Below are 22809 nucleotides of genomic sequence, written 5' to 3' on the forward strand. Positions count from 1 at the left end.
AACAGAAGCAGTGACTTCGGAGCACCGTGGGACTTGGGAGCAACTGGGAGCACTGGCGGCTGCGCCAGTGGCTGGAACGTTCTTTATTCTGTGCTGGAACGTCCACAAGTTTTAGTACGAAACTCCATCACTCTACGCTGCAAAGAACTGCACCGACTGCGTTTTGCAGTTTTGCAAAGGGTTGTGTGCGTTGGGTTTCTTCAGGGTTTCCTACAAAACGACTACGCTGCAGAGCATAGAGTTTCATACAATTATTGTTAGAAACTCTATTATGGTGGCTAGCCACCATAACTCTATGCTGCAGAGAACAAATGCTGATGATGATGATGTTGGTAAAAAGAAAGGTTCCTTAGATGTACTTTGTTTATTTATTATTTACATAATGTTAAAATATCTATAATTTATATATTTGTAATCTTATAACTTCTTGGGGGCACTTATGAAGTACCGAACGTAAGGTCTGTAATTTAGCATCCCTTTGTTCGCATAACCGTTTCCGATTGTTGGCGCGCCAACATTGGAAAAGAAAAAAATGGCGCATACTGTCGCGTTGTTTATGAGTAGTTTTCGCCGGTAAGATGCCTTTTTGTATGGTTTTTAGCGCGTGTAACAAAACAGCGATGAGCGAATTATGCAATGAAAAAGTGAGAAGACACATGTAAATACCTCCAGCGTTCCACAATGCCACACCGCGACAGCGATTCGGACACAGCTAGCTCTTCCAGACGCAAGCGTAAAAAGAGGACGCATGCAAGATCTAGGTAAGTTTCTCTTCAATCAGCTTTGTATCATTACGTTCTTTCCGAGGATTTCGTAATTGTTTGAGCGTCACTGCGTTCGGCATGTGCCTTCAATGCAGGCTTATTAGTGGGGGAAACGCGCTCGCATTTAAAGTTTCCATAATGTTCAGCGTCGCGCTGTAACAGAGTTTGTTCTCCTGTCGCTACCGTAGTTCATCGTCCTCGGACAACTCGTCGGATCGCTACCGGCGCAAGAAGAAGAGTGGACACAGCTCGCACGACAAATCCAGGCGGCGGCGGTCACGATCAAACTCGTCGTCGCGCTATTCCTCGACCAAAGGGTCTTCATCTAGGAGGCGCCGTTCGGGTTCGCGGCACCGGCGATCCCGCTCTTGGTCCCCAGGACCACGGAGGCGGTCCAGGTCAGTGTAGTGACGTGTCTTCGTTATCTTAGTTTAACACAACCCTTGTCGGAACTTAAATGACTAACTTCATTCGTTGATCTTTCAAGCACGTTTACGTCGCTGGCGAGACACTTCATTTCCAATCGTTCTCGTGGCAGTGAAAGTTGCAGATACCGAAAAAAATCGGAGTAAGTACGTCTGCAACCAGATTAATTTCGAAGCAATGGTTTTGATAGGGTTTAGAAAATTGCATCCGCGTCACCAAGCGTTGTTATTTGTGTAGTGCCTCTATGTGAACCACGACTATGTTGAGGCTCATGCGGGTGTCACACGGCGCTCTTTTGATCGCGATCGAGCCCGATCGGGATTTAATTTATCGGTCGCAATTGGCTTCTTTGCTCAATCTACAGAAGGGAGCTAATCGCGGTCGATAATTTCGATCCCGATCGCACCCACTCGCGATCGAAAGTGGCCGTGTTACATCGGTATTACTTGGCGGATGCAGCACATGTATAACTGGCACAGAAAAAACAAAAACAAAAATGGGACAGTGAAACTTAGATCGGCAAATGCACTTTCCCGGGTGAAATATTCTGAGGGAGTTACAACACTTATCAGGAGACAAAGGAGCAAAACAAGTAATAGATTGCATATGTGGACGTATTGCCATACACATGATAATGCGAAAACAAACGAAAGGCTAGCTCTTACGGAAGGCACACAGCTTATGAAGCAGACTGGTAAAGTTTGGAGACCACTTGCACATACGTAGGCTAACCATCAGGAAAATATTTAATCTTTAGGGATATGTTTATACATGATCTGTGGCACCGACAAGCTTTTGCGAAATTCTTTTTTTTTTCTGCTCTATTTACTGTCAGTGCCTACTGCAAATGGTCGATGGTACTGCAGCAATGTTGTGCAGTCTACTGATCTTTTTTCTTTAGTTTGTATTGTGTCCTCTCCAGGGCACTTCGCTCATGTGAGCTGAATAGAATGACTAGGAGTTGTGTAGTTTTTCTGCAAGCTAATTTTGATGATTGGTTTGTGCAATCTCAGTCTGTTTGTTAGTACATATGGTTTTTATTTGCCAGCATGTTCTTGCTTTTTGTTCTTCAGCATCAAAGATGCAGTGCTGGTGTTGACATCTTGCAAAGCTGCCTTTAAAACAAAATTTGCAAAATTCTTATCGCCTCTAGCAACTGTGTATTGCCAATTCGCTAACATAAATGTTTAATAGCAGTGCAGTCTTCATAACGCCATCTTTTTGTTTTATTTTTTGTGGAAGTTGCTGAACACATGTCTTAAGGGGTGGCATCAGTATTCGTGTTCTTGCGTACCTGTGCTATTGTCATCACTAGTTTTATGATTAAGAAACTCTGACTCTTGGTTCTAGTTCCGGTTTTGATGTTGGGTTGATTGTTTCTCTGAAGTTATTCCACCCCCCACCCTTTTTTTTTTCTTTCTCTGCATTCAACTACATTGCGCAAGAGGCATTGAAAATTACGAGGGCAAATCAGAAAGTCTTTGCACCTGTATTTTTTTTAGCCAAATTACACCTTTAAATGTGAAGTCAACCTACCCATTCCCAGCGATGGGCCTTTCTTGGACTGGCCCGGCCTTATCTGCCAGCAACTCCGCGGCACGGCGCTGCTGTCAGTTGTCGAAGATGCCAGTTGTGCTTCACACATCCATGGTGTACAAGCAACGAAGTGTGATTCGTTTTCTGTGGAATCAGGGATGAACGCCCTTCGAAATACACAGGGAAATGCAGTCCACGTATGGGGAAAGGTGTCTCGTTTTCAGAAGTATGAGGCGGTGGTGTTGTAAGTTTTCAAAAGGCCGTGAAGACTTCCATGACAGTGAACGGTCGGGGAGGCCACATGGGTTGCTGACTGACGACAACATAGCACAGGGGCATCTCAAATTTAGTGCTGCGATGGGACAAATGTCTGAACCCATGTGGGAAATATGAAAGTACATAGTATAGTACATATATTTGTAATTACCTGTATTTACCTTACTTTGTCTAATAAAAAAATAAGAAAAGACTTTCTGATTCGCCCTCGTATAAGACAACCACTTGCCTGACTTGGTAAAAGAAATCGCCATAGTTGCCCTTATTAAGTTTTGTAAAGAGGAAAGAGTCTGTCCCTATGCACGCCTGGCTTTACTCTGACTGCCTCTTCTTCTATATTTTTCCTTTCCCAGTGTTTCTTTCTTCCCACTTTTAGCAAAAATAAAACTGTCAAGAACAGTAGTGTTTTAAGCACGGCTACCGAAACTTACCTACTCAACACACCCCCTGTTATGCACTGACACCATGCATGCAACATGGATAGCCAGCTGAGAAATACTGATATTCAAGTTGCTGAAGCGACGTGAACACAAAGGATATAAACACAGTTCTTGTGCCCTTTCCTACTTCTGAGTCCTTTCGGCACTTTGAACTCCATCACATTATTACGGGGAAGAATATTTACAGGGATAATGCATAGCTCAAAAACCACAGGGTAGAGTGATACCACTGAACAATGTCAGTGTCACCTCATTTCCTCTTCTTGCAACGTCTTTCTGTAGGGGCGCAAACTACTGTATAACAATATCAGTCTGACCAGATCAAAAGTCGGCCTTCTTAAAGGGACACTAAAGAAAGAAATTAACTAGAGCAGTATTAGTAAACTACCTTTCTAGAACACCAAAAATATGAGTAGGCCTGCTAAGCCAGAAAACACACAAAAATGAAAGACTGATGGCGATGCCGGCTGCAAGCTTCTCCACCAGCCAACCGTGACATTGTTGATGTTAATGGAGTCTGCTCAGGCCTAAGTAATTATTTATCAGTATAGATTGACCAGCTTGTATTCTAAAGGAGCCAAAGAGCGAACTTAGCAAGGTTCAATAACTTTACCATGGTTCAGCGACACAAATAACTGAGTATACTTTGAAATCTGTGATGTCACTCACATACCGGCACTGAGGTTTGCCGCAAGATTTATATAATGGAAGCTTGGACTTCACTTCCTCTTGTAGTAAACCTCTTACTGTGAAATTAATGAAAATAAAGTTCTGAAATAATGCTTTATTGACATAGACTGATTTCATGTTTCTCTTTTACTGCCCGTTTAAGCTTAAGGAGCCTTTGCATGCATTTCAGTAGGTTGTAGTTTGATGCATGGACTTTATACCACATCCACAGCATTTAAAGCACAGCTCTCATTCACTGCCATTATATTAGAAAATGCAAACACATCATGATTTTGTTAACGGGGGCTTTTGTTTCTTTTTTATTTATTTATTCCTCACATTCTCACTAGTTTCACTATTGGTGGCCTTTCAGAACTCCAAAGCATCGATCACGGAGGTCTCGCAGCAGCTCAAGTTCCCGGAGACGCTCCTGGTCAGGCAGTGATTCACCGAGGAGAAGCAGGAAAGCATCAGCGTCAATTTCCCCTAAGTGAGTATTGCAGCGTTTGTGGACTAACTGCACGAAAGGCGGACTAGTACGTAAACAGGACAAAGACGAGTGCTGGGGCAGTACTCGTCTCCATATTGTGTACATCCCAGTTCACCTTTTGTGCTGCTTGCTTACTAAATTGATTACCAACGAGCCCAGTAAGTCAGGTCACACTGTTCCTACTTTTCAGCACCTTTGTGAGCACTTGTGCCAATGCCTCCCAGCATCCTCGCAACAAATCTCACTCACTGTGGCATTCTGCCACTGAGCACAATGTTGTGGCTTCGAATCACGACAGTGACGACTTCATTTCGATGTGTATGACATGCAGAAACTCTCTTGTACGTAGATTAGGTGCATCTTTAAGAACCCTAGGGGGCACAATTAACCCAGAGTCCTTCACTACGGCGTGCCTCATAAACCACTGTGCAGTTTTGGGACCTTAAACACCACAATATCCTAAAGGTCAGGGGTTATTAATGTCATGATGTAGCACAAGGGCACAAGCAACACAACCAACATGTCCTTCATCAGTGGTTGTAGTAGCATTCATGCTGATGTGATTGTGCACGTGCGGTGAGCGGCAGGAGTTGCAGCTGGCTTGATGATGGGAGCATTGTTCTGGTATGGATAAAATACCACTATAAAGAAAGAGCTGCTGTTTAGGAGCTTTGTAAGTTCGTAGCCCGATTTGCAAAATGTACTCTTTCACGCTTATCAAACTGACATTACTTAGGCAGCACCATGAGGATGAGAAGCTAGTAAATTTCCGTGAAGTTGAAACCTGGCATTGCTTTACATTACAACACGTAAAATATGTTCTCTTGTTTGCATACAAGCAGAAAAGGAAAATAAAGAAGGATTAACGGGTTGGTGAAGGACACATAATGACAATGTTTAAAAAAATGTGTTCGTTCCTAGAGTTCAAGAGAGGGATGGATTGGTTCAGAAGCGTCAGCCAGTTACTTTATGCACATTATGCTGCTGTTCAGTAGCTCACGTAATAGCAATAACTTTCCCTAAAATTTTCAGGTTTCTGAAGGATGGATGTATAATCAACAATTCTTGGCATGCTTGACTGAAATACATGTGCACACTTAGTATATTGAGTGCATGTCCTATGTATTGCACACTTTCTTTCAGTGATGGTGAAAACTGTGCACCCATGCTTTACTTTGTCGGTCGTAGTACCAAAGTAGTAAACTTATGCCATGGTGAAAACCATGGCAATATCTGCATATTCGTGATTCCGTTGTAGTCATAAAGTGGCATTTTCCAACCTAATTTTAGCAACATCTTAGTGATTGATGTGGGAACTCTACAAATATGTAACCAGATTTTTGTGTGTGTGTGTGTGTGTGTGTGTGTGTGTGTGTGTGCGTGTGTGCGTGTGCGTGCGCGCGCTCCGGTGCTACATTCACATGGCAACATGTTTAAAAATCCTCAGCACAAGTACTAATGGAATAGTTGCCCATTACCTAGTTTCCTACTTCTTTTTTTCTTCCTTTATTCTAACTTTAGTTAGTACCCCTTAAAGGGGCCCCGAACCACTTTTTGTCAAAGAGGAGAAATGCATTTGAAGTTAAAATAGGCTATTTCAAAAATACTTTGCCGCAAAACAATAGAAGAAGGGGAATCGAGGGGCTCCACTTTGTTAATTATGACCACATAAAGCCAACAGACAATGAAGCCAAGGCAAGCATTAGGGTAGCTAACTGTGGTTGAAATTTAAATGTATAAAATAATAAAGAAAGGAAAATGAAGGTGGAGGAAAAGATAATCTGTCGCCGGTGGGAGCCGAACCCACAACCTCCACATTACGCATGCGTTGTACTACGCATTGTGCTATGGCTACCGATTCGTCCACTAACTCGGGTATTCATGTTTACTAGATCTAGCCCTAGGAGCGTCAGTCAGCGCCACTCAGAGCCATGGTGGGTGGACATGCTAATCTTTTTTTGCCCAATGGTGCCACGTAATGCGTGATCTTAGGAGAGCGGGCACATGGCTAATAAACCCTCGCATGCTGCTTATTGACATCAAGGCTGCCAGATTTGACACCCTCACTATGGATAAAAGAAAGAAGAAGGGGATCCGAGGGGCTCGATTTTGTTAATCATGACAATATAAAGCTAACAGACGGAGGTTGTGGGTTTGGCTCCCACCGGCAACACTTTATCTTCTCATCCACTTTCATTTCCCTTTCTTTATTATTTTCTACATTTCAATTTCAACCACAGTTAACTTCCCTGATGATTGCCTTGGCTTCATTGTCTGTTGGCTTTATATTGTTGCAAAAGGTACTTCAATGTGTTCAGCAGAAGTGGAGTTATTGGCAGTCGAACACTCTCTTTGCTGTGCTCCCGCCCCTTCTTCAATGCCATGCACTGCGAAGGCTACGGCGGGGCGTAGCGTGCCCACAGCTCTCCGCTTTCTAAATGTCACTCTGGCGCGCACTTCAGATGTGCTTTTGGATGTGAACATAGATGCCACTACTTCCTGTTTTTGCGCCTTACGACAGGCCAAACGTAAGGCAAACGCGGTTGTCCTTACTGAGCCACAGTGTGCTCAGCCAGTGGACTCATGGTGGCACATCGCGGCCGGTGCAGTATTTATGCTACATAGAAGACCGCAGCTACATGCAACCGTAGTGCGTACCCATAACGTTTGCTTTTGCACGACAGGGCTTGAGCATGTGCTCGCGCTCATATGCTACAGTCTGACCATACTATATGGTGAGGACCGGCTTTGTCCTTCGCCAGCTTGACCGACGGACAGTAGCCACATCCAACTTGTGCTTTTTTGAAGCGCTATCAGTTTGTCTGTCAAGGCGTCCAACTAGGAGTGGCCAGGAGTCGGTGCGTGCTGGCAAGCATGCGTGTAGTCTAACCTTAAGTTTCGCATGGTTCGAGTCTAGTTCAGCATTCAAAACTAGTCGAAATTAGTGAGACCCGCCAGCTATGACACCAATAAGCAGGTTGGCCAAAGTTTTAATTCCTTCGCGGGCGACTGCAGCCGAGTGTATGTGAGCAGACGATAATTGGCTTCTTCCGGAAATACGTAATTATTATAAAAATTCGGAAGCACATTTTCACTTACTTCAGCTTGTTTATTGACTTCGTCAATGAATATACACAGTAACAGCAGGAAGAAGCGCATTGGTCCAAACACTTTTCTTGATTAATGTCAGCTATTGGCGAACAGCAGCTGCGTATGGGAATCTGTTTTATTTCGAAATAAAGCATCCAGAAGAAAGTGAGCAGTAGGCTTCTGTAAAAACGAGAGCGTTTAAAAGAAAAGTGACTTCACACTGCCCTTGTGAGCTTCACATACCACATACGACAGCAAAACTTGGCTGAGATTTTCTTAGCAGCGCATGCTATCCGCCGACTGTTTCTTCACCAAGCCCAAGGGACAGTTCAAGACCTCTTTAAGCAACTGGCATCTAGATAATGTTCAGCCTCAGCAACCACATCTTTTGGCACTTCTTGTTGAGCGATACCCATAGTGAATCTTGAACTGAAAGAACTTAGTCTCTGTGTTCAGTACATTGATAAAGAAATGTTCAGAAACAGAAGCTGCACAGCATGGTACGGCTGAGGAATGTGACATATGTTTTGAGCAACCCAGAGACTTTGCAAGTCATGCAGTGGCCAAAAAATGCAGCGGCCTTGTTACCAACCCATGACAGATCCCGTGACTAGGCATGCTTGTGTTTCGTGCAATAAGGTGCTGGCAATATTTTGGTCTCCCCAATCTGCATTTTTTTTTTCTTTGCCATTTACTTGTGCAGCAATAACCATTCACACTTCCATTTAGTGGTTCCCCCCTCTTGTGTATCTCACTGCATTGTTCCAGCATACAATTTCTTGGTACGTACATGCATCCCTTTTTGTTCCTTATGTACTCTCAGGAGAGTGAGGAGGCCAGGAGACCCCTTGCCACCAAGGACTGGGGTGAGTTCTGTGCTCTGGCTTAGCTTATTGATGTTCGAAGCTCTTCGTGACATTGCATTAACAACCTTTCTTTTCGCTTACAGAATGAAGCTGACCAGCTCAAGCAAAAGATTCAACAGGTGATCAAAGCCGCAGGTGTGCCTTTCATATCATGTTCTCACATGCCAGAGTTTGTTGTTGGAACAAGTAATAAGGGAGAGCTTGGCGACAGTGCGAATAATTTAGTGAGCTACCTATGGTGACGTTTCTTCACCCTAATTCACTGCCATATTTATTTATTTATTTATTTATTGTACCCTCAAGGCATACAAGCATCATAGAGGGGAGGGGGTCAATCATTCAACATAAGTTCAGTTATTTGCACATACAAAATCAAAAATTTCAAAAAATGGGAATGAATGTAATTTCTAATAACAAAAATTCACACTGTCATGCACGGCTTGTACAATGATTACGGCAAGAACATACCATTGCAACCGATTGAGACACTAAAGATGAAGTTTCCAACCAACATAGAGAAGAAAAAAAATGTTGGAATGCGTTAAATTTCGCTGGAAAGAGCTTCACGAAAATGGTCACAGTTGGTAATGTTAACTAATGAGGCGGGAAGATTGTTCCAGTCGAGGCTGGTTTTGGGTAGGAAAGAGTGCGAGTATGTTGCAGTGTTTTGGTGAGGGACATGGACTTTATGGTTGTGATCAAGTCGAGATGAAACAAAATTAGGCGGTTTAATCAGACGGGTCCTAAGAACATGATTATGATGATAGATCTTATGAAACAATGCAAGTCGAGATAGTTTCCGTCTATTTGCAAGCGGGGGCAGATTAAGTATCGATTGCATGTTAGTTACGCTGGAAGTTCGATGATAGTTACTTAGGATAAAACGTGCTGAGCGATTCTGCATTGCCTCCAAGTTATTGGTAAGAGTTGCAAGGCCAGGGTCCCAGATTGACGATGCATATTCGAGATTAGATCGGACATAAGTGATATACAACTGTTGCTTGAGTGATGAAGGTGCGAGAGAGAAGTTTCTTTTCAGGTAACCAAGCATGCGATTGGCCTTTGATGTTACGTGCTCGATGTGGTACTTCCATGAAAGGTCATTAGTAATATGTACACCGAGGTATTTATAGGTAGTTACAGATTCTAAGGCCGTGCTGTGAAGAAGGTAGTTTGGGCAAGTCATGTTATTACGCGATACTCTCATTGATTTACATTTAAGAATGTTAAGCTTCATTTTCCACGTTTGACACCAAGCAGAAATATTATTTAGGTCGCTTTGAAGGATTATTGTGTCAGTGTAATTAGAAATGTTGCGGTAGATAACACAATCATCAGCAAAAAGACAGACAGAAGGAGTCTGTTCAAGAGAGCTCAAAACATATATGTGATCAAGAGAGCTCAGATATGTGATCAAGAGAGCTCAAAACAACTCCTAAACCTTGCTCGCACCTTTTAGCATAGCTTTAGCACAGAGCTTACGTTTCATTGTTGTCTTTCTACTGCTTAGTACACAGTCAGTGCCTGTAGAGAAAAGGAAGATTTGACTAGATGTCTGTTTGTGCAGCAAGTTTGACCAAGTTATGTTTCTTGTTGTACAAATCATTGCCATGTTAGTCTTAGTGGAATGTGTAATTGAACACAATTTAACAACAGCTTTAGAAACCAAAGGCCTAGGACAACATTTGCAGGCAGCCTATCTGTTTGGATGCCTAATGCAGAAACAGTGTCACTTGCTTCTGAACTGCATTTAATTCAGCCATTTGTTTTGTAACAGGTCTTCTGCATAAGAAAGCATAAAATGATAAAGGAAGCATGTCTCATCATAAATACTGCTGTGAGGAAGTAGCTCTCATGGTTGTCATTGCTGCTTTTTATCACTGACAATGCTGCCTAAATTTGTACGTGCATGCTGGTTTCATTGCTCAGTTTGTGTTTCAAAGAGTGCATATGTTACACCAGAATGCAAGACCGTTATGTTTGGATAGACTTCCCAGTGCATCTAGTGCATTTAGAATGCAGCTCCTATTCATCATCATTGCACCATAGCAAATGCACTGAGAAGTAGCCTCACCTAACTAAGTTTCACTCTCCATCCTAGAGGCTAGGCTAATTTGAAGTGAAGTCGGCGGGCTGCTTATGAGTTGCTTTCTGAGCAGTGGCACAAATAGTGCCACTATTCCACCTTTGCACTAGTGGTATCATTCAGCTGATGTAGCAGCAACGACCGTCAAGAAAATATTGTCTTGTTGAGATGAGCATTAAAAGTAGTCAAATGTCACATGTCATAGCAGCACAGTGTTGCCTTACAAAACCAGCAGGAAAGTCAGAGAAGCAGCACAACTGAAGGCACAAACAGTGGTTCATGGTAACCACCACCATCCTTTTATCTTGTTATTGTGTGTCCCGATGCAAATCAAGGTGAGATATTAAACTCATAATAGTGGACCACCAGAAAGCTCAACATCTAAATCTGGGGCAGAATTGCTAATGGCAAGCCTTTTTCTGAAGCCTTCTGCACTCCTATTGCATGCGTAGCACAGCTGCCTTTCTGCCCTGCAGTGTCTCTCTCTCCCACGCTGCAGTCGGAATTTCTGCAGCTGATGCATGGGCACTCATTGTCAAAGTAACCTGCACAGATTGCTGGGCGCATGCGTGACTAGCAGTCACTGGAGCAAGTGCTCGGGCTCTTTTGTCATTCTATATCCTGCTTAGTCAGTGGGACAGGACTGCCCTAAGAGCCCAACTTCACTGCTCAATGGCTGCTCTGGGGCTGTATTCTTTACTGGTCACTTCCGAGTTCCTCGAACCACCTTTCTCCCCTCTTTAGGCACTTATTTTTCTGTTTTGTTATTGTGCAGTTGTTGGCAGCAGAGACATCGGACATGCTTTCACAGTATGTTTTCACATTGCCCATGGCTATATTATAGTGACCTCAAGGAAAACATTAAATAATTTTTGTAGGTCACACCTCTGTAGCATCAAATCAACATTTTGCACTTCAAGGAAAAGCTTATCATGCCAGAAAAATTTCTAGAGAGAAATAAGTTCTACCCTAAAGCAGCACTGATATGAAAGCACTCCTTTAATAGATGGCTGTTGGCATTACAGTATATGTCTGATTTCCTAGAGAGCGCAACATATTAATTAAATGGCCTTTTAATGCAATCAGTTCAGTACGCACACTCCAGTGCATTGTGGCTTTGGGTTTGGAGAAGGAGGCTAGCAAAATCATGGAAACTTGAGGTGGTGGTCACGTGGTACCACACGCCACTGACGCGCACACTGAGTGCACTTTCAGTGACAATTAATAATACATTAGCACATGCACCTCTGTACAACAGAGAATTAATGTAATGAGCATTGCATAAATAGCAATGATGAGCATTGCACCACGCATACATGAATCTTACAGCTGGATTCGCAGTTCATTCCTGCTCCTGTTTCGCCCAGAGGTGGCATTTTGCAGTAGGCTCAGATTACTACCTCGTATATGAGTATTCTGCCCTCTTTTGTTCACAACACTGCTGAAGTGTGCATCGTCTGCAGCACTAGAAAAATATTGTTTTTGCAGCAGTGTAATGGTGGCACGATCTGTCATCGCTTTTCATCATAGGCGCATTTCATCATGCGGTGATAGGTGCAGTAATTTCATATGCAGTATTTTTTTTTCTTGTGTATTTGTCACAGAAAACTACGCTGCTTCTGCTTTTTTTTAGAAAGGAAACAGGCCAGTAATATTCATAAAGTGAAGACGCTGCAATAGGTGGCCAGTCAAAAGTGCAGTCCCTGGCCTTCTGTGTACTTTGTCAAGGACTGCACATGCATAGATTAGCGGACAAGTCTATTAACTAACCGATCGTAATTCCAGCCACTGCCAATGCAGAACTGCGCGAGCGTGGTCTCCTTCCTTCTGGCTCCAGCAAGGAGGGTGCTGCACCTGAAAGCGGCGCAAGTACTCCGCCCAGTGTGCTGGAGCAGTTGGAGCGGGCGCGCCTGATTGATGACATCAATGCCCCCTCCTTCAGCCAGCAGTCTTTTGTCTCCCGCCGGGAGCACGGCAAGAAGGTGGGTGGCTGCTTGCGAGCACTCTTCTTTTTTCGGCCAGAAAAGGAATCCAGTGGCTGTCACGCTCCGAGATAACTTCAGGTAAATTTATTTTTGCATAAATTAATATTGCACTACTGTTTACTTGTGCTTGCAAGCCTGCATCCATAGTTCGACGAATATGCATCATTTGCCACACACAGTCAGTGACTTTTTAAACATTTTAAACATTTCCAAAAAAATGTGTTAACGATCACACTCCCGCAAAAAATTTGCACCAGCAGCAAAGGAGAATACACTTTGTTACTGATACTGTGTTTGGCTGAGCTGTGTGCCACCAGGTAGCTGCACCGTGCAGACCATTCACGTTTGTGCTTCTCTGCTCATCCCGGGAAATGGCACAGTCAAACAGCCAGGTCCTGTCCCCTTGCGCTTGCGTCTACCCGAATACCAGACTCGCGAAATGCTATTGTGATTAATCCTCCGGTGTAAAGCGATGGCCGCAAACGTGCAAATGCTGCCGCCGATCGGATAGCGTATGTCCGATGCGCTGCAGCCACTCTGCTCGTCTGCTGCCTTGCAGAGGGACACGATGTCACAGCTTGGCATATTGCCAGTCGCTGCATTTGCAGCCCGCAACGCAACAAAGGCGAATCATGGTGCACGCGACCGTGACCGACACTGACCGCGGAGCTCTTGTCAAAACGGAGCATGTTGTAACACAAGTAGATGACACTTGCTGTGTGCCGGAAGTGCTTAAGTGTAGTGAGAAATTGTTCTTGTGCATTCTCTTTCTGTTACGTTCATTTTATAGAAACAAGTTAGCAAACATTCCAACTATTATGAGAAACATTTGTTCACTATAAAGTTGGAAAAATTATTGATGATGCACCCTGGGCAGCCAATCGTATAGGTTGCCCTATAGCATCATTATGGCAATTTATGTCAAATGGTTAGGGGTGGCTCAAAATTCAGCTGAGCGGTGTGCTACGATCTGCAGCGATGTACATCTTTAAAACCTTATAACAAATGACACGCTTTCCGCGGAGCACTTAGATGCGTCAATTAATGATCAGAAGGACCTACTCTAACGACGCAGTATGTTTGTACAAAATCATTTCAGGATCCCACAAACAAAATCAAATGATAAAACTTCGGTAACAAAACACTGTAACCATAGAAAACGAAACAATAAGCTATCAGCACGCAAACCCTGGACTTTACTACGATGCCAATCTGCTAGCGCACCGAGTGACAGGCTTAGATTAATGGAGCACTCAACTGGCTATCGCTCGCACCATCCCTGCCTGAGATTTAGGCACTAATTCTGACGTTGCCTGGAGTTGGTTGTTTCAAATTTCCGACTTTCCCTTGAACTAATAACCAATCAAAAATATTTTGGTTACATTTTCGTTCCTGGCAAAAAAATATCGTTTTTGTTTTTTGTTTTGGTATTTGTTCTATTCCGACACACTGGCTAGGGCTAACCGGGTAGCTGTCCACCAAGCATGAGAACAAGAAGTCGTGGGAGCAGAGGTCCTAGATACTCAAGGCCCGCAACTCGTTGCAGGGCTGCGAGCACCTGCTGCGACAATGAAGCACTCAGCGAAAGAGAGCTTGAGTAGAGAGACTGCCTGGGGGCCACCACTCGAGAGGCCAATCAGAGTGCATCCAGTAACGTGTACTTGCACGGTGACTAGATACCGTGAGGGAGAGGCGTGATTTGCATGTGAAATTAGTTCTAGCGCGCTAGCCGTGTCTGCCATGTTGCTAGTGGGGCAGCGGCTCCTGGAGATACAACTAAGCACCTCGTGCCAGCTGGGAGATAAGGTGCAGGAACGCCCCTCGATCTCCACAGTAGAATACAATAGGAAAGGAATCACGAAAGCAACAAAGTACTGTATTTTCCTCTCTATAAGTCACACCTTTGTATAAGTCGCACCCGCCTCCAAACGTCAGTTTTTCCTGTAAAAAAGAAAACGTATGTAAGTCTTGCCATTGTATAAAATGCACCTTTTCATACAGTAAATGATTTTAAAGATATACAGTGATGTTTCACTTCATGTAAACAAGTCACGTGCAACCGTATCAGTGCCATTCTTATAGAATTGCAATTGCAATGACATGGACACACCAGGCGCATTTCTGCCGTTGTGGTCGCCACGATGTTCCGTAAAATGTCCAAGTGCGTTAACATGGTCCCCACGCGCCGTATACTGTATGTGTGAGTGAAACCGTGTGACAGCACGCCGAATCGCGCACAAGAGAGGAAAGCAGGACGGCAGTGCAGGTGCGAGGGGGGCTGACCTTTACTTTGGTAGCGACTGAGTAGTTTGCGCAGTGGCCAGCACCGTATTTTGAAAGCAATCTGCAGATGCGACTTCGGAGTCAGTTGACTCGTGGTCGGCCTGCCGCCGCTTGCGGTGCTGCTCCATCCTCGCACTGCGCTTGGCAACTGTTCTCCCACATTGGAAAATGTCCAGTATAAAATCAATATAGTGTTCTGCAATTAATTTTGTGTACTTTTATGAGGCAGAAAGTGTGTATGGGATACTGCGAATTCCAAAGAATATAATGAATTTGAGACGTTTACTTTGAAAACGAAGAGAAGTGAATGTGAAAAGGGCATTTGAAAAGGTTTTTGGGATACATTCTTGATTTCCAGAATAACTAGTGGTTTCTTCTCTAGATGACAACTGTTTCTAGATGTGTTGAGTACTTAAAAACACACAACTGCTCTTCGTAGTAATTGAATTAAAGGAATAAAAGTGAGTCACCTGAACAGGCTCTGAAGCACTTTTTGAATATGGTAAAGAAATATTTCCTGTCTGTTAACAAAGCTCTTGGGAACATGTGAGCCAAATATTGTTGCGCTGCATGCAGCAGAGAATTCACAATTTCATGTCAAAAGCAGTGAACAGACGCTTGCTCTTACGTCAGCGATGTCATCAAAAGCTGACAGAAAGCAGTTGGCCGGCGAATGCTATTGGCTGATTTTGCGACCGTGAGAACATCTTCAGTAATACATACATAAATGAAAAATACATATCTCTAGGACTTCAAAAGGACAAAAATCGTTTCACCTTCCCACTGCGCGTAGTTGCATCTGCTGCGCATTGCCTCTGAGATGACAGCGACATGCTGCATAGCTTAGTGCCACAATGAGCCCTTTTGCTGCTCCACTGTGTAACTTCCAGCACACTAGCAGAGACAAAAAGAGAGAGAGAAGGCCAGGTCGCAGTGTGATAACTCCACTTATACCGTATACACTTGTGTAAGGGCCGCACCCCCAGCTTGGCAGCCCAATATTTGGAAAAGCAGATTGCGACGAAGAAGCAATAGTGTTCTGTGCCCTGATGCCGCGCATGCCGCATGGTTCCGTGCGCCGCTACCAGGTAGCGAGAGCCGAACGTTGACCTCTTATGCAATGGTACGTCTGGGGATCCGAGGTGTGCAAAAGTCAAGGCTGCGCTGCCTCTATCTTGACCAAAAGGTTTGGTCCCGAGTAAAGGCTGCACCTCGTCAAAATTGTGGAAAAACGTGCAGCCCGCACACGAGTCTATATGGTAATTGAAGGATTCGAAAAATTTTTGCGGCACAAGATTCGTGGGACAACATACTTTAATGGTGAGGCCATTCTATGATTAGTGTGAAAAGCGTTTCAGGGCCCCTTTAAGTCTGCTTTTTTCTTCTTTAAGCAAATAGCTTTTCTTTGGCTGTTTTGCTTGTTTCCGTGGTGGTCGGACTTTCACTGCCGATACCAGGGCGCACACTCCCACACCACCAAGTTGCGGGTTGCATTTGTCGTCGACTGCTGGCTATCACACCTCTGTAAGATGCTGTGCAAAGTTCTTAGGAAAGACAGCCCTCCTGTTCTCCCACTGCCCTCTCGCCCTCTAGCAGTTGCAGGAGATCAGAATGACAGCTGCCTTCCACACCAGTGCTTGTTTCGCTAGAGACAACACACATGACGAGTCAGCTGGTATGGATGTATAGCCACCTATACTACTGATACAGAGGTGCTGATTAATGGCTCTGTTCTCTTCGGAATTATGCAATGAAACAACAAATTCGACCTAATATCTTCACTGCAACAAACATATGCCTTCAAGTGCATCATTCCTTTAAAAGAAAGAGAGAGAATAGCTCTGTAGAAGCATTCAGCTATTCGCTTACATTGACAATCATCACTCACACACATTACTGCACATTTTTCTTTTTGCGTACAGCTTGCTGTTAGTTGAAAAGTTAATGACATTCTTGTCTTTCTTTCTCACTCTCCAGGATACAGCAGCCAGTACTTCTAAAGTAGCAGACAACCATGCAGCAGCCATTTTTGGATCGTTTGAGTCCCTTATGGCAGCAGCCAAGGAAGTGGTGCCTCTTTCTAACTGGAGGGAAAAGCCGGAGTTGCTGATCCACCAAAACGTATGTTTGAAATGAATGAATACTGAAAGTCACTGTTGGACTAGAACAATTTTGAAAGCCGAGCTGTGCTAGTTTTACCCACTGTAAACTATATTTGCCATCGAGAAAAACAAAGGAAAATTGTTTTCTGAACTGCTCTCATTATAACGAGATCATTTTTTTGTCATTATTATTAAGCACAAATGCTTTACCTTGCATGCTGCATACAGTGGCGTTCACTGTACGTATTTGGTAAAGAGATAGCGTCTGTAAACGATTCTGGCTTTCAGTTTGCCCAAAATTATATTTAGACAGTAAAAAACTTCTCTCGTTTCGAAAGTACTTACAGAAATGTCCGGGAGAGCTCGCGTGTGGTGTTTTCAGTGAGCGCTGACAGCAAAACCTATGAGGTGCGCGCCGCCAATATGTATCACACAGAGCATACGTTGCAATGCAAAGCTTTGCATCTTCTTAGTACATGATGTTCTAATGCTGCAGTTGGTTTAGCGATGGTCTCAGAATTAAGGCTGCCTATGCTCAGTCCTGCCTTGACAGCCTTTGCTGCATTTTTGCATGTGTAACATGCACCAAAATTTCTAGAAATGTAACTGTAAAGTGGGTGTGCGGATTATATGCAAATTTTGCTTTGAAGTGTGGCTTCACGGCAACACGTGCCGCACTGCTGTGAAGCCACGCCTCAAGACATTGGTTGTCTACCATGCAAAGTTTTGATATCTCCGTTAACTTCTCTCCATCCCTACGTGTTGAAGCTCCCTTCTCCCTTCTTTCATGGTTGCTTAATCTCCTCTTCACGGGTCACCACTTTGCATTTGGTAGTTAGCGAATAGTGGATGCGGCGCCAGCAAGCTCACCAATCTCTTCATCAGTTCCCGCGACACTCCCTCGGTCCGCAAGAAGCACTTTGCGATACAACAGTGAGAAAAATCAATGTTCAGATTTTTAGCTCAGTCAAGTTTTCTCAATTGCCCTTGCCCATGTGGGGCTTCTCCGTCCACGCTGTCATCCACTGTCGAGTGAGTTCTAGCTGTGAAGTGATACAATCTCGTCACATGTCACTTGACTGATTCATCTGCGATAACATCCACCGTGTGAATCCAGCTTTGCAGCATCGCCAAAAAAGGGGGAACCGAGCCACTAGCCGTAGATACTGCGTGGACGAGTCATGCGTCTGGAAGTGGAGGCTGTTTTTGCAAAGATTTGAGTGCTGTTGTATGCAGTTACTCCTGCGGATTATACGTGCAGAGAAATATATGTATGTATATTGTGGGGGTAGGGTGCTGATGTAATTGGGAGTGCGGGTTATATGCGGTGACAGATTATACACACAAAAGTATGGTATTTGATTATGTAAGTGTCTCTGTTCATCAATTAGTCACGCAATGCTGAAATCAAAATAAGTATAGCATGCAGTGTGCATGCTGGAGTACAGTCTAATCCCCTTATAACGACACTGGTTTTAGCAGTGCATCGAATATGACAATGAGTAGTCGATGCACTGTCAGCTTTTGTGTGTGTTCAATGATGAAATGAATCACTTCAAGGCTCCCATGCTGCATGATCGGTTATAAATTATAAAAATTAAATCTGGCTACTGGGTGTATGCGCCGGGAGGATGAAGACCACGAAATCTGGGGAGGGGGTGCAAGCTCACCTTCGTGCCCCACACCTTCACCACACACCACAAGCCTTCATCGCATCGCCAACCTCGCATGCCCTTCTTCCTTCTTGTATATCGAAGTACAGTGAAAGCTCGTTAATTCGAACTTCAATAATTCGAATTTATGGATAATTCAAACTGTACGATTTGGTCTGGCCAAGCTCCACAGAAGTCTATGTATAAAAAAGTCCGTTAAATCGAACGCGAGAAGGTTCCCTCCTGGATAATTCAGACTACGCTCGCCTCGCACACGGCCAGAGAAACGCGCTTACTGCTTACACACAAGGCTTACTGCTTACACACACGGAGAGAATGGCGAGAGAAGGCAAAATCGGAAAAAAAATCTAACCGACGCGGGGTCAGCCAGAAGGCAGCGGCGGCTGCTGCCTCTCCGTTCTACATAACCTCCGAGACTTCTTGCCCGTTGCGAATCTCGGAGGCTTTGCAAATCTTGTACAGCTGCTAATGTTGTGCGGAGATGGCACGGCAAGCGCCATCGTAACACAGCGAATCAAGTACGTCGCAGCTGCGCTTGCAATCAAGAATCAACGAATCAGGGCCTTCGCCACCTTCAAATGTTCAGCGTCTTTGTCTCGGCAGTCTTCATCGGTTGCGCACCTCTGTTTTCAGCTTAGGAGGTACCGGCCATCGCGATTCATTGTGATGGTGTTAAGCTTCGGCTAACGTTCGTTTCGGTGGACATCGGTGGTGTGGCACAGTCGGACCCAGAGCTTCGACTTGAAGGTGGCATTTGCCCACGGCACACGCCATCACTTTCTGACACGCCAAATTTCTGACATCCCCTACTGCTTCCAAATTGCAGTGTACTGTTGCTCTCCTTCACTTTCGTTAGTTCGAACTTTCGTTAATTCGAACTGAAGCGGCTTCCCCTTGCGGTTCGAATTAACGAGCTTTTACTGTAGTTGGTCTAGGTGGGAGCCACCATCCCACTTGCGATTGTTGTGAAGTAATTTGATAAATGCTGAATATAAAGCATGCAATAGACTGTGCAAAGCACATATTGTTCTTCACAGACAGCAATGAAATGCCATCTGAGAGTGATGACGACGAACATTAGGTGTACCGTATTTACTCGCATAATGATCGCACTTCCTTGTAAAAAAAATTGACGCAAATTCAGGGGTGCGATCATTGCGTGGGTTAAATTTCCAGCGAAAAGAAAACTTTTTTTTTTTTTTCATCCTGCATTTGGGATGACAGCAGGGATGACAACAAATAGGTGGCTGTTGCTGTAACAGTGCGGGACACCAAAACAAAAATGGCGGCTGGTGGAGCAAGCCAAATGCAATTTCTTTTTCTTCTTGTAGGTACATTACGTGCATTGAAAGAGTTTCTTCCGTATCAGTAATGAATAACGTCGTTACTATCGACAAATCTGTGGCAATAACATAGCCATGACCACTTTGAGGGGACAGAAAGAGAGATGGGTGTGCTTAGCTGCCAGTGACAGAAACCCATGGCAGGCACGCTGTGGAAACTGCAGCATTTGTCTTCACTTCTATCTTAATACGGCATGCTTCCACTATGGGTGGGCGAATATCTTAGCTGTGTTACAAGCGTCAGCGTTTGAATAGGGTACACTTCTAACGTATCAATATAAACGAGGCTACTATCGTTTCCGCTTGCGATTTGTTGCGTGCCCACGAGTACAGACAAGAAGAAGCGAAAAGTGCCATTTTTGTTGTTGTTCACCACAACCGTTATAAAGCCTACAAATAATAAAGCCAAGGCAAGTTTGGTTGTAGCTTTTTTTTTTTATGGAAGTGCGGAAAGTGATGAAAAGAATGAAATCGAGCATCTGCTTAAGAATGTTCGGTGCGTGCAGACCGCTTGGTATGTCTTGGAAGAGTCGTTCGCGTAGCATTCAACAGCATTTGACAGATGGTAAGCGCGATCAGCATTAGCTAGACTTTGCACACGACGTATCGCTGTGGCAAGTTCGGGGTGCGATCATTACACATGAAAGGAAAAAAAATCGAATTTTGACGACAAAATTCAGGGTTGCGATCATTACGCAAGTGCGATCATTATGCAAGTAAATACGGTAAATAAGTTTGTTCTCTGAAGCCACAGTTCAGTAGTTTCATCTGTTTCTCATTGTCGTAGTCAGCGGCATGATGCATCTTTCATGCTAAAAAATTGGGCGCATGTTAGAGTTCTACTTTGAATACATAAGAAGTGGGTGTGTACTCACTTCTGAGGTGTGTTAGAATCAGCCAAATACTGCCAAATGAATTGGCGGTGTGTTTCGTCGTTTTTTTTGTCTTCCTGCCTCTTGTTTAATTCAACCTGCCAAATACCTAATTAAATCCAATTCAATTGATCCCATCGAGTTCAAATTAACAGAAGTTGACTGTATATGGCTTGGCATCTGTAGTGAACTTTCACTTGTGAGAAGCACTTGCTTTGTCATCTGTCTTGTCCTTGTCCCTCTTCTTTTTTTTTTTTTTCCTCTGTATATTCATCAGAAGTGTGCATGCTACTTGTGTCATTGCAGTGCAGTTTGTGTAATAAATGTTTATTAATTTAACATTTTTCTATGAGAGATGTAATTGTTTGCTTTAAAGCTAGTTTATATTCTTTGAATTCTGAAGTCCTAAACCTCAATACTACTTGACTATCCCTGCCGCTAATGACATTTTCTGATGTAAACACTAACTGTGAATAAGGCATTTCACAGATGTATAGGTACAGGAACATAGTGCATTTATTGGCCAGATGGGTAGAGGTGACACATTGCGGTATAAAATAATAGTAGCATCCCTCACTTATGCAAAGAATGCTAATAGTGTTGAAAGAGTGATGTGTTCATTTCAGTTGATTCAGTGCACTTACTGAAGCATCTAATGTATATCTTGCATTTTGTCTTGCTTTTTTCTTTTTTGGACTAAAGCTTAAAGAGGCACCGGAGGTGAAACTGGAGCGTTGGCGAAAGAAATTAGCTGCTGAAAGAAGAAAGCGTGTCAATGGAACAACCGTGGGTGGTCTGGTGCGCGGAGACTTGTGACTGTGACCACATAGGAAGCTGACGGCTTCTGTGGTTGATGGGCAAAGGACACTGTGAGGTGGTTGGTGCCTGTGGACAGTCAGCAGTGTATGAATTCTTGTACATAGAACAATTATATGGGCCCCTTTTTCGTTGTATACATCTTGAGCGCTGTCTCTTCTGAAACACCTGCAGTGGAGCACGTTCTTCCTTTAAAATTTTTGTTATGCACACAACTGGCATCTTAACAAGAAAAAAAAGTAAGATGCCCGCACCTGTGCTGCAATTTGAGCTGACATCTTTGTGGATGTGGTGATTTAGTAAATACTGTGAACAGTAATAATTTACAGAAATTAATGGTCTCGTGTTCTGCTTGCTTAAGCAATTAGCATATTGTAGTTGCTTGAACGAAACTGGCACGTTTTTCTATATTCAGTAGGCTGTATACTATAGTCGAAACAGGATATATCGAATCTGAAGGGGATCACAAAACAGTTCAATATATATGTAATTCAATATATAAAACGAAAATTTTTATACAAAATTTTCAAAGGGATTTCACAGCTGTTCAATGTATACAATTGTTTGATATATCCAGGTTCAACTGCATGTCATAAGTCACGGTAAGTGTTGACCTGAACACAAGAAAAATGAGAGGATTCTCTGCACTGTTGCGCTGAACGGAATGAACATAGCACAAATCTTCACTTGCTTTGCACTGGTCACATTGAGCACCGCCCAAATTCAACACACCTAGGGGTAACACACTTTTTGTAAATACAACAGGGAAACAAACTTATGTCTCCTTTATATCTGCACATATCAACCTGATCTCGCACTCAAACTTGCGCCTTCTCTATTGACCACATATTAAGAATAAGTGAATGGGCACACTCTTGAATCAGTACACCAAAGCAGGGGTGGCAACTTACACTGACAACACGCGAATGTTCGCAGCTGAACATTTCCTGACGGTCCACTGAGTAAAACGAGTGACTAGTGATAATACGTCTTTGCTACAGGCTATTATACCAAGTACAGAACACCTACGTTCCAAGCCTTGTGTGAAGCAAGAACAAATCTATTGCACTTGAGCAAGCACGCCAGAAAGTA

General features: G+C 43.7%; 1 protein-coding gene across 2 annotated transcripts; it reads left to right on the top strand.

Annotated features, from left to right (window-relative positions):
• The first annotated feature begins 509 nt into the window (after positions 1-509).
• LOC135913052 (serine/Arginine-related protein 53-like) lies at positions 510-21856 on the top strand. 2 transcript variants are annotated; one of them, XM_065445700.1, is made up of 8 exons: positions 510-761; positions 953-1162; positions 4485-4601; positions 8515-8557; positions 8641-8692; positions 12429-12625; positions 16889-17032; positions 21604-21856. In XM_065445700.1, the coding sequence occupies exons 1-8, from the start codon at positions 682-684 to the stop codon at positions 21715-21717; spliced, it is 957 nt and encodes a 318-aa protein (XP_065301772.1). In that variant the 5' UTR covers positions 510-681; the 3' UTR covers positions 21718-21856. The 2 variants fall into 2 exon arrangements, with proteins under 2 accessions (XP_065301772.1, XP_065301773.1); XM_065445701.1 differs by having other exon boundaries at positions 12444-12625.
• The last annotated feature ends 953 nt before the right edge of the window (positions 21857-22809 follow it).

Source organism: Dermacentor albipictus, chromosome 1 (assembly GCF_038994185.2).
Source record: "Dermacentor albipictus isolate Rhodes 1998 colony chromosome 1, USDA_Dalb.pri_finalv2, whole genome shotgun sequence".
In the NCBI taxonomy this organism is placed as follows: domain Eukaryota; kingdom Metazoa; phylum Arthropoda; class Arachnida; order Ixodida; family Ixodidae; genus Dermacentor; species Dermacentor albipictus.